This window comes from Gorilla gorilla, chromosome 2, assembly GCF_029281585.2.
Source record: "Gorilla gorilla gorilla isolate KB3781 chromosome 2, NHGRI_mGorGor1-v2.1_pri, whole genome shotgun sequence".
Lineage (NCBI taxonomy): Eukaryota > Metazoa > Chordata > Mammalia > Primates > Hominidae > Gorilla > Gorilla gorilla.
The window spans coordinates 58,479,054-58,490,622 of record NC_086017.1 but is presented as its reverse complement, the minus strand read 5'-3'; the positions used below and the strand labels follow the sequence as shown (position 1 = coordinate 58,490,622).

General features: G+C 50.2%; 1 protein-coding gene across 1 annotated transcript; it reads left to right on the top strand.

Moving 5' to 3' along the window:
- The first annotated feature begins 3,403 nt into the window (after window positions 1-3,403).
- TMEM89 (transmembrane protein 89) lies at window positions 3,404-4,942 on the top strand. Its single transcript, XM_004034093.4, has 2 exons — window positions 3,404-4,316; window positions 4,752-4,942. Exons 1-2 carry the CDS (start codon window positions 4,023-4,025, stop codon window positions 4,926-4,928), a joined length of 471 nt encoding a protein of 156 aa, XP_004034141.1. The 5' UTR covers window positions 3,404-4,022; the 3' UTR covers window positions 4,929-4,942.
- Window positions 4,943-11,569: the final 6,627 nt, after the last annotated feature.

Here is an 11,569-nt window from a genome sequence, read left to right as displayed (position 1 = left end):
CTCCAGGCTCTGCTGTGGCTTGGTGGGGCCCTGGTGGTGGGTGGTCCACAGCTGTGGCTGCTGACCCTTCCTGTGCCCTGAAGGTGAGACGGGGCAGAAGGTGTAGGAAAGACTCGGGAGGTTAGGGTACAGAGCAGGGGAGCTTCTCAGGAATAATTTGCTCTCAGGAATACCCGAGAAGGTACAGGGCAGCGTGGGTGCCAATGGGCAGTCCCTGGAGGATACAGAGTGAACACCTAGGAGCAGCTCTTCCCCCGCACTGCTGCTCTATGCTTAAGAATAAGCATGACCGGGCCGGGCACAGTGGTTCACACCTGTAATGCCAGCACTTTGGGAAGCAGAGGCAGGTGGATCACTTGACATCAGGAGTTTGAGAACATCCTGGCCAACATGGTGAAATCCCGCCTCTACTAAAAATACAAAAGTTAGTCGGGCATGGTGATACATGCCTGTAATCCCAGCTACTCGGGAAGCTGAGGCATGAGAATCGCTTGAACTTGGGAGGCAGAGGTTGCAGTGAGCCCAGATCATGCCCCTGTATGGGTGACAGATCACCTGGGCATGGTAGAACACTGTCAGCCAAGGAGTGTGTGTTGATTTCTGCCATTAAATGCCGACATCTGGGCATGTGACCCAGCAGGCAGTGGGGCGTTGGGTCAGCTGACAGTGATGGCAGGGGAGGGACCGGGTCTTAGGATCTGTCTGGGCCTCAGTGTGCTGTTCATCAGTAGAGCGTGAGTTGCTACAGTTCTTGCTTCAGGGGTTGCTCAGTGAATATTAAATGAGTAGATGCCGGGCCTATAATCCCAGCACTTTGGGAGGCCCAAGGCAGGTGAAACCCCATCTCTACTAAAAATACAAAAATGAGCTGGGCATGGTGCTGGACGCCTGTAATCCCAGCTACTGGGAAGGCTGAGGTGGGAGGATCAATTGAACCCAAGAGGCGGAGGTTGCAGTGAGCTGAAATCATGCTGGAGGGAGCTGCACTCCAGCTCGTGTGACAGAGCAAGACCCTGTCCCAAAAATAAATAAATGAGGAAATGCCAGGAAATGCGAAAACAATGCTGGGCTCAGGTCCTCTGCTCCAAACATGTGAGCACTGCTGTTCATCAGGTGCTGAGCAGGTGCCAGGCTCTGTGCGGGGGTCTGGGCACCATCCTGAGCAGGGACAGAGGCCACCCTGCCCTTCAAATCGCAGAGGTACCCTTGCCTGGCTCTGTTTTATCATGGTCATGGTCTGTGTTGGTGCCTGGCACCACCACCGCCCCCCCCCCCCCCCCCCCAACCTCATGGCCTAGAAGTTCAGCCCCAGGAAATAGAGCTTTTATTTACTCTGTCACACCACGTCCTAGCATCAGAAATGGTGCCTGGCAGCTGCTCAGTAAATATTGTTTGAATGAAGCTTATATGTTGGAGAGGGCAGTTTAGACCTCAAACAGGAAATTGCAGGTAGTTAGAAATGCTTTGAAGAAAATAAAGCAGGGATACGTGATAGAAGAGGTCATATGTTACCCAAGATGCTCATGGGAGGGGGACTCAGCAGGTGACCCTGGAACTGAAATTCCCGCCATAAGAAGGTGACTTTCTAGGCCTGGGGAGCTGTGGTGCTGGCAGTGGGGGTATTGAGGCAGTGGGGGTATTGAGGCAGGCCTGTGGGAGGCAGGGGCAGCATGAGCTGAGGTGAGAGGATGGGGGGACCTCACAGTCCAGGCGGAGACTTTGGGCTTTGTTCTGACAGCGGGGGAGCTGCCTGTGGATTTTGATCCCACATCTTTGAGCACTCACCCAACTGCGATGTGGACTGTGGGGCTGAGGCTGGGTGTGGGGGACCTGCGAGTTTGGTCAGCCTAGAGAGGTGATGCCCCTGGTGGAAAGCAAAAGGTTTTAGGGGCCGTGTGGATTTTTTTTTTTTTTCTTTTTAAATCGGCTCTTGCTCTGTTCCCCGGGCTGGAGTGCAGTGCTGTGATCACCACTCACTACAGCATTGACTTCCTGGGCTCAAGCCATCTTCCTGCCTCAGCCTCCTAAGTAGCTGGGACTACAGGTACATGCCACCACACCCAGCTAGTTCCCCCACCTCCCCCCACCCAAGACGGAGTCTCGCTTTGTCGCCCAGGCTGGAGTGCAATGGTATGATCTTGGCTCACTGCAACCTCCACCTCCTGGGTTCAAGTGATTCTCCCACCTCAGCCTCCTGAAGAGCTGGGATTACAGGCACCCACCATCATGCCCAGCTAATTTTTGTATTTTTGTAGAGACGAAGTTTCACCATGTTGGCCAGGCTGGTTTTGAACTCCTGACCTCAAGTGATCCTCCTGCCTTGGCCTCCCAAAGTGTTGGGATTACAGGGGTGAGCCACCGCACCCAGCCCCAGCTAGTTTTTGTTTGTCTGTATTTTGAGTTGGAGTCTCGCTCTGTCGCCCAGGCCAGAGTGCAGTGGCATGATCTCAGCTCACTGCAAACTCTGCCTCCCGGGTTTAAGTGATTCTCCTGCCTCAGCTTCCCAAGTAGCTGGGACTACAGGGGTGTGCCAGCACGCCCAGCTAATTTTTTTTTTCTTTTTTTGTATTTTTAGTAGAGACGGGGTTTCACCATGTTAGCCAGGATGGTCTCGATTTCCTGCTGTCGTGATCCACCCACCTCAGCTTCCTGAAGTGTGAGCCACCACAGCCGGCCTTTTTCTTTATTTTGAGATGGAGTTTTGCTGTTGTTGCCCAGGCTGGAATGCAATGGCGTGATCTCGGCTCACCACAACCTCCACCTTCCAGGTTCAAGTGATTCCCCTGCCTTAGCCTGCTGAGTAGCTGGGATTACAGGCATGCACCACCACGCCCGGCTATTTTAGTAGAGGCAGGTCTCCATGTTGGTCAGGCTGGTCTCGAGCTCCCGACCTCGGGTGATCCATCTGCCTTGGCCTCCCAAAGTGCTGGGATTACAGGCCTGAGCCATGGCACCCAGCCTAGTTAAAAAAAAAAAAAAAGTTTGTAAGGTCAGGTGCGGTGGCTCACACCTGTAATCCCAGCACTTTGGGAGGCCGAGGCGGGCGGATCACCTGAGGCCAGGAGTTCGAGACCAGCCTGGCCAACATGGTGAAACCCTGTCTCTACTAAAAATAGAAAAATTGCCGGGCGCGGTGGCTCACGCCTGTAATCCCAGCACTTTGGGAGGCCAAGGCAGGTGGATCACGAGGTCAGAAGATTGAGACCATCCTGGCTAACACGGTGAAACCCCGTCTCTACTAAAAATACAAAAAATTAGCCGGGCAAGGTGGCGGGCGCCTGTAGTCCCAGCTACTCAGGAGGCTGAGGCAGGAAAATGGCATGAACCCGGGAGGCAGAGCTTGCGGTGAGCGGAGATCGTGCCACTGCACTCCAGCCTGGGCGACAGAGCAAGACTCCGTCTCAAAAAAAAAAAAAAAAAAAAAGAATTTCTGTTAGTTACTGGTTTCTTTAACTGTTTGGGACTTAGTTTCTTTTTTTATCTTTTTTGAGAAAAAATCTCACTCTGTTGCCCAGGCTGGAGTGCACTGGTGCAATCACAGCTCATTGCAGTCTTGACCTCCCAGGCTTAGGTGATCCTCCCACTTCAGCCTCCTGGGTAGCTGGGACAACAGGCATGTGCCACTATACCCAGCTAATTATTTGTATTTTTTATGGAGATGGGATTTTGCCGTGATGCCCAGGCTGGTCTCAAACTTCTGGGCTCAAGCCATCCACCTGCCTCAACCTCCCAAAGTGCTGGGATTCTAGGTGTGTGCCACTACACCCAGCCTAGGGCCCAGCTTCAAAAGGAGGTGCTCCCTCAGTTTGGGGCCAGCCAGGCCCGCTGGGACAGCAGGACCCAGAACCCAGGTCTGCCGTTGTCCTCAAGCCCTGGACCACAGCCAGTTTCTGGCCAGGCTGCTCATGAAAGGCCATGGGCCTGGCTGGAACCTGCTGCCTTAGAGCCAGGCCTCTTCCCGGGGGAGGGGCGTTTGCCCGTTGCCAGGTGCCCGGGTTCCGGCTCTGGCACTAGCGGCGGCCATGCTGCATGTGCTGGCCTCGCTGCCTTTGCTGCTCCTGCTGGTGATGTCTGCCTCCACCCACGCCTGGTCGAGACCCCTCTGGTACCAGGTGGGGCTGGACTTGCAGCCCTGGGGGTGTCAGCCAAAGAGTGTGGAGGGCTGTAGGGGTGGCCTGAGCTGTCCTGGCTACTGGCTGGGCCCTGGAGCAAGCCGCATCTACCCCGTGGCTGCGGTCATGATCACCACCACGATGCTGATGATCTGCCGCAAGATACTGCAGGGGCGGCGGCGCTCACAGGCCACCAAGGGTGAGGTGAGCACAGCTCTTCTTTCTCCCCCACAGCCCCTGCCTCAATATACGTACGCTCAGTGAGCCCGTCTTCCACCCAACCCTGCCCCATGGGTCCACACTGGCCTGTGGACCTCCCACACCCCCACCCCCAGCTCACAGCCCATTGTCCCTGTGTCCACACACCTTCGTGGAACCCATGTCCACCACCCACAGCCAGCACCCTGCCCCCAACTCTCCCCTTTAGTACCCCTGCTCTCATCCAGCCCCTGTGGGCCCCATGACCACTGTAGCCCACAACAGACCCTTGGTGATCCTCTATCACCCTGAGTCTCCCTCCCATCCCATCTGGGCACTGCCCCACACCCTACTCCCTGCTCCCCAGCTCCATCACTGCCCCTTGTCGCATCTCCCTCTCTGCCCACCATTCTCACTCCTGCCTCTTGGTCCTGTTCTCAGCATCCGCAGGTGACCACTGAGCCCTGCGGACCCTGGAAACGACGGGCCCCAATCTCAGACCACACCCTGCTCCGTGGGGTCCTGCACATGCTGGATGCCCTCCTGGTCCACATCGAAGGCCACCTATGTCATCTAGCCACCCAGCGGCAAATCCAAATAAAGGGGACTTCCACCTAGAGTGGGTGACTGAACATGTGCCTCTCTTTGCCTGACGGCCTGAGGTCCTGGGCCAGGTCTGCTCTTTCCAGGCCTGTCTCGACTGTGTGTCCCTTTTCAGCTTTTAGAGTCAGCTGACTTGGTGTCTAGGACGGGCGGGCAGGTGGGGCACAGGCTGGCTCACACTGCTCCATTGCCCTCACCAACTGACCTTTCCTCCCTAAGGATCCCTCCTGGAGACACAACTGCTCCTCTGGGCTGGGCGTGGTGGCTCACACCTGTAATCCCAGCGCTTTGAGGGGCCGAGGTGGGAGGATCATTTGAGCTCAAGAGTTCGAGACCAGCCTGGGCAACATGGCAACCCCATCCCTACAAAAAATACAAACAAACAAAAATTAGCTGAGCACACACATAGTGGTGTGTGCCTGTAGTACCAACTACTCAGGAAGCTGAGGTGGGAGGATGGCTTCAGCCTGGCAGGCAGTGGTTGCAGTGAGCCAAGATTGTGCCACTGTACTCCAGCCTGGGTGACAGAGCAAGAACTTGTCTCAAAACAAACAAAAACTGCTCCTCTGGCCTGACCAGTACCTGGGGACTCCCTGTGTGATGGGAGAGGACTTACCATCGGGACAGACTTGGGTGGCTCAGGAAGGGTTGCCCAGAGGAGCCGACAACCTGGCTGAGCCCTGAGGGGAAACGGGTGTGAGGAAGGGAAATCCAGGTGGCGGTCTGGTTCTGAGCAAAAGCCACGTGCTGTGTTTGGTACTCTGCACATGGGCAAGGTGGGCAGTGCACATGATAAAGGGCCTCAAGTGCTGAGTGAGGGTACTGGGCCTCTCCAGTGCACAGGGTGAGCTGAGGAGGGACCTGGTCAGCTGAGAAGAGGGGTGGGGGCAGTGGTGAAGCTGGAACCAGATGCTGAGGATCTCTGATGGGGGACTGAGAGCCCCAAGCCCCCATCACTGTGGAGTCGCACACCCTTTGGCTTCACCCATCCTTGTCACCACCTCAGGGAGGTGACTTTAGTCCTGCCATCAAACAGCAGCTGGCTCTGGTTTCCTTCTTCCCAGGCTCTGCAAGGCCCTCCCTTGAGAGGCCACTGCTCTGTCTCCAATAACAGCCCCTCCCCAGATTCTTGGCTCCAGCAGCCCCAACCTGGGGTCAGGCAGGCCGCCCTAGCTGCCTTTGTTTCTATGGCAGTCTCAAACGTGCTCTAGTGCCTCAGCGGCCCTTGCTCTAAGGACCCTGGAAAAGAAGGGACCCTCACTTCTTTACTCCCTTTCTCTTTCTTTTTCCCCTTTTTAAAAATTGTTTCTTTTTGTTTTTTTGACGAACTCAAGCAATCCTCCTGCCTTGGCCTCCCAAGTAGCTGAGACTACAGGCATACATCACCATACCCAGTTAATTAAAAAATATATATATATTTGTAGAGATAGAGTCTATCTTGCCCAGGCTGGCTTCAACTGATCCTCTTGCCTCAGCCTCTCAAAGTGCTGGGATGACAGGTATGAGCCACAGTGCCTGTCCCAGGTTCCTGTTTTAGAAAAAGGCAACAACGTTACGAATTCAAAAATGGAAGTGAATTAAAATAATGAGAAAAGAAATGATGAAACTTTTTTTTGAAAACTTTTTTTTTTAAATTGACAAATACTACAATACTAAATCCAGAAAAATAACATAACTTGTGGCAACTTCCTGACATATTTCTAATACTTTGGTCCCCTATGTGGTCTGGCTTCTTACTCTGAAGGCCTCTACAGAGGACAAGGATTTTGTGATTTTTGGGGGAGATATTTTCCATACAGAGAAAAGATAGTTCAGTCTTCCTCCTAACATGGTTGAAATTTGTGTTTTAATTATTGGTAGTTTAGGAAAGTTAAACTTCCTAATCTGTTGTTGATGGTGCCATACAAATGATCTGGATTGTTGTAAAATTTGAGAAACTGTCATCAGCCTTCTTTCATATAGGAACTATGAAATTTGGAAGAATTTTCCACAGATGAGGTTCTGGCTCCACGCATTTCAAACCTTGTTTTCCTTCCATGGCTCACAGTTTTCCCAGCACTGGGTGCCGTGGGGCATGTCCTTAAGGCAATAGGACTTTGCACTTCTGTCCTTACCCAGCAGGATTTTCCTACGAGCCACATTCCTAGTTTATTCTAGAACAAGACCAATAAACTAACTTTACACAAGGGTGGAGCAAACCACATAAATATGTCCCTCTTAACCTGGTGTAGAAAGTAAAAAAAAAAAAAGTTCCTCTTCAAAGTTTCCCTTCTTGTTAAAGAATAAATTATGTGTTACAAATAATAGTTTCTTTTAAAGACTAACTTCCTTTAAGCCTCCTCACTTTGTGCTAATAACTCTTTGTTAAGCCCTATCTTATGTAGCTATTAGATATAAAGAAATAAGTACATTCTGTGTCCTTGTACTTTAACCAAAATATTTGTGCTGGACATGCTCACAGGCACATTCCAGCTTGCAGCCTATGTGCCTTCCTTATTTCAAAATGTTATTACTTTTGGCCGGGTGCAGTGACTCACGCCTGTTATCCCAGCACTTTGGGAGGCTGAGGCGGGCAGATCACGAGGTCAGGAGATCAAGACCATCCTGGTTAACACAGTGAAACCCCGCCTCTACCAAAAATGCAAAAAAGATTAGCCAGGCATGGTGGTGGGTGCCTGTAGTCCCAGCTACTCCGGAAGCTGAGGCAGGAGAATAGCGTGAACCCATGGCAGAGCTTGCAGTGAGCCGAGATCATGCCATTGCACTCCAGCCTGGGCGACAGAGTGAGACTCCATCTCAAAAAAGAAAAAAAAGAAAAAAAGAAATGTTATTACTTTTCTAAGTCCTTCTAAGTCCTTTCGTAAGCAATTTCCTCTTTTCCTTTGTTCTCCCTTGCCTTTACCTATAAAAGAAAATTTTAAGTTATTAGCCAGTCAAGTTTAGCTTAGATTGTGCAGTCCATCTCCAGCCAATGGAGGCAGGACACAGTAGCAAGGACAAGCTGCATAAAGAATAAAAATTGCTTCCCTCCTTTGTTCAAGTGTGCTCTCACCATTGTTTCATCTGCAAGGAGCACCCTTTCTGCAGAAAGTAAATTTGCCTTGCTGAGAAAACTTTTTGTCTCAATGCTAATTTTTCCTTGCGGTACTGAAGAACAGCATTCTGTTTCTGAATAAACATTTTACTTATAACACCCAGTGTGTCCCTGTGGTAGACTCAGAGATGTGCCACACAAAGGCCAGCTGCTGCCAGCCACTCGGGGGACGGCCAGCAGACAGGTCCACTCTGGCTGTGGCAGAGCCCCTATAGCCAGACTTCTTCCTTGCCCAACCCTTTCCCTCCTTCCCTGAGGTGCTCGTCTCAAGGGACTCTTGTAAATGTCTTGTGCTCTGATCTTCCTCTTGGAGTTGGATTCCTAGAGAACCCAACCTGGGACCATCTTCAACCTACCTTCCCTTTGGCTGGACCCCGAAAATGCCACAGCCTCTCTGATGTCCTCCAAGTGAGGGGAAGTGGGCTGGAGTCAAAAGAGAGACAGGGTCTCACTATGTTGCCCTGGTCTCAAACTCCTGGTCTCAAACTCCTGGACTCAAATGACTCTCCCACCTCAGCCTCCCAAAGTTCTGAGATCATAGGCATGAGCCACTGCACCTGGCTGAAAAAGAGATTGTGATGGGAAGTATCCCTCAGGAAGGCCCAGGCATTGGAATTATTAATCAAAAACAATAAATCAACTGTCTTAGTATGTTCAATGAACTAAGGGAAGCCATGGACAAAGAACTAAAGGAAATTAGGAAAATTACGTCTGAACATAAAGAATACTAATAAAGAGGGCCGGGCACGGTGGCTCATGCCTGTAATCCCAGCACTTTGGGAGGCCTAGGTGGGTGGATCACGAGGTCAGGAGATCAAGACCATCCTGGCTAACACAGTGAAACCCCGTCTCTACTAAAAATACAAAAAATTAGCCGGGCACAGTGGCGGGCACCTGTAGTCCCGCTACTCGGGAGGCTGAGGCAGGAGAATGGTGTGAACTGGGGAGGCAGACCTTGCAGTGAGCCGAGAGTGCCACTGCACTGTGGCCTGGGTGAAAGAGCGAGACTCTGTCTCAAAAAAAAAAAAAAAAATTAATACAGAGAAAAATTTTAAAGGGACCAAACAAATTCTGAACCTGAAAGCAAATCATTTGTCAGTAATCTCATTAAATATAAATAGATTAAACTCTCCTATTAATAAATGAATTTTCAGATTGGTTTTAAAAAAAGGTTAATCTATATGTTGTCTATCAGAGACTCACTTCAGATATAAGAACATAAAAACACCGGAAGTAAAAGGATGGAAGAAATATTTTATGGCCAGGCATGGTGGCTTACACCTGTAATCCCAGCACTTTGGGAGGCTGAGACAGGTGGATTGCTTAAAGAGTTTGTGACCAGCCTGGGCAACAAGGCAAAACCCCATTTCTACAAAAAACACAAAATATTAGCTGGGCATGGTGGTGTGCACCTTTAGTCCCAGCTACCCCGGAGGCTGAGGTGGGAGGATCACCTGATCTCAGGAAGGTCAAAGCTGCAGTGAGTCATGATCACACCACTGCACTCTAGCCTGGGGCAACAGAGTGAGACTCTCTGTCTCAAGAAAGAAAAAAAGAAAAATAAAAAGAAAAAAAAATACTTCATGCAAATAGCAACCAGAAGAGAGCCAGGGTGGCTTTATTATTGTCAGGTATAGTAGCCTCTAAATCAAAAAGGTTACAAGAGACAAAGAAGGACGTTATCTATTGATAAAAATTGCTTTTTTTTTTTTTTTTGAGACGGAGTCTCACTTTGTCGCCTAGGCAGGAGTGCAGTGGTGCAATCTCGGCTCACTGCAACCTCTGCCTCCTGGGTTCATGCCATTCTCCAGCCTCGGCCTCCTGAGTAGCTGGGACTACAGGTGTCCGCCACCACACCCAGCTAAGTTTTTTTGTATTTTTAGTAGAGACGGGGTTTCACTGTGTTAGCCAGGATGGTCTCTGTCTCCTGACCTCGTGATCTTCCTGCCTTGGCCTCCCAAAGTGCTGGGATTACAGGCGTAAGCCACTGCGCCCAGCCTTTTTTTTTTTTTTTTTTTTTGAGACAGAGTTTCGCTCTTGTTGCCCAGGCTGGAGTGCAATGGCATGATCTTGGATCACCACAACCTCTGCCTCCCGGGTTCAAGCGATTCTCCTGCCTCAGCCTCCTGAGTAGTTGGGATTACAGGCATGCGCCACCATGCCCTACTAATTTTGTATTTTTAGTAGAGACGGGGTTTATCCATGTTGGTCAGGCTGGTCTCGAACTCCTGACCTGAGGTGATCCACCCACCTAATAAAAGTTTCAAAACAAGGCAATATGACAATTAGAAACATCTATGTGCCTAACGGAGCCCCAAAAATAATGAAACAAAAATTAGCAGAATTGAAAGTAGTCAGCTCTACAATTATAGTTCATATTTCAACCCCCCACTTTCAATAATGAATAGAACAGGCAGGCGTGGTGGCTCACGCCTGTAATCCCAGGACTTTGAGAGGCCGAGGTGGGCGGATCACCTGAGGTCAGGAGTTCAAGACCAGCCTGGTCAAGATGGTGAAACCTTGTCTCTACTAAAAATACAAAAACTATCTGTGCATGGAGACAGGCCCCTGTAATCCCAGCTACTCGGGAGGCTGAGGCATGAGAATTGCTTGAACCAGGAGGTGGAGGTTGCAGTGAGCCGAGATCACACCACTGGACTCCAACCTGAGCAACAAGAGCAAACTCCGTCTCAAAAAAAAAAAAAAAAAAAAAAAAAGCTGCGTGCAGTGGCTCATGCCTGTAATCCCAGCACTTTGTGAGACCAAGGCAGGAGAATCACTTGAGCCCAGGAGTTCGAGACCAAGCTGGGTAATGTGGCAAAATCCCATCTCTATTTAAAAAAATTAAAAGTAAATTTAAAAAATAAAAAGAAACATCTAGAAGAATAAATAGGTGAATGTATCAAACACAGTAAGAAGGGTAAGTTGAGTGCCAGAGCCCTCCCTACAGAACACAGCCTGCATGGACCTGGTACAAGTTTGAGAATCTATGGGATGACAGAGGGAACATCAGAGATGGGTAGGGAAACAGGGCCTCATCAAGAAATGGTGTTACAAAATTTAGTTTGCCTTTTAGGGGAAGAGAGGATATTTTGACCTTACCTCACTCCATATACCAAGTAAATTCCAGAGAATCAATGAGTCACCAAACACTGTTGCAAAATTATTGCAATGATCACTGCTTGCACTTAACCTTTTAGTAATATTTCCTGTTTTGACCAACCCCTTGAAACGCATCGTTCCCAACCAGCATCACACTTCCTAGTTGTCTCCTACTTCAATGGCCTTCCCTTCTTAGCCCAGGGTAGCAGTGGGTATAGGGAGGGAGGCTAGGTGACTGGGTTTAGAAATATTTCATTTGGGAGGCTGAGGTGGGAGCATCACTTGAGCCTAGGAGTTCAAGACCAGACTGGGGAATATAGTGAGACCCCATCTCTAGAAAAATGTTTTAAAAATTAGCTGGGTGTGATGGTGCATGCCTATATAGTTCCAGCTACTCAGGAGGCTGGAGTGGGAGGATGGCTTGAGCTGGAAGGTTGAGGCTGCAGTGAGCCATGAATAC

What these genes read in the sequence shown, in the direction of transcription:
- TMEM89 (XM_004034093.4), top strand. Translation starts at nt 4,023, where the DNA reads ATGCTGCATGTGCTGGCCTCGCTGCCTTTGCTGCTCCTGCTGGTGATG. An exon ending in CACAGGCCACCAAGGGTGAG is followed by an intron (nt 4,317 to 4,751) that starts GTGAGCACAGCT and finishes TCCTGTTCTCAG; the next exon opens with CATCCGCAGGTGACCACTGA.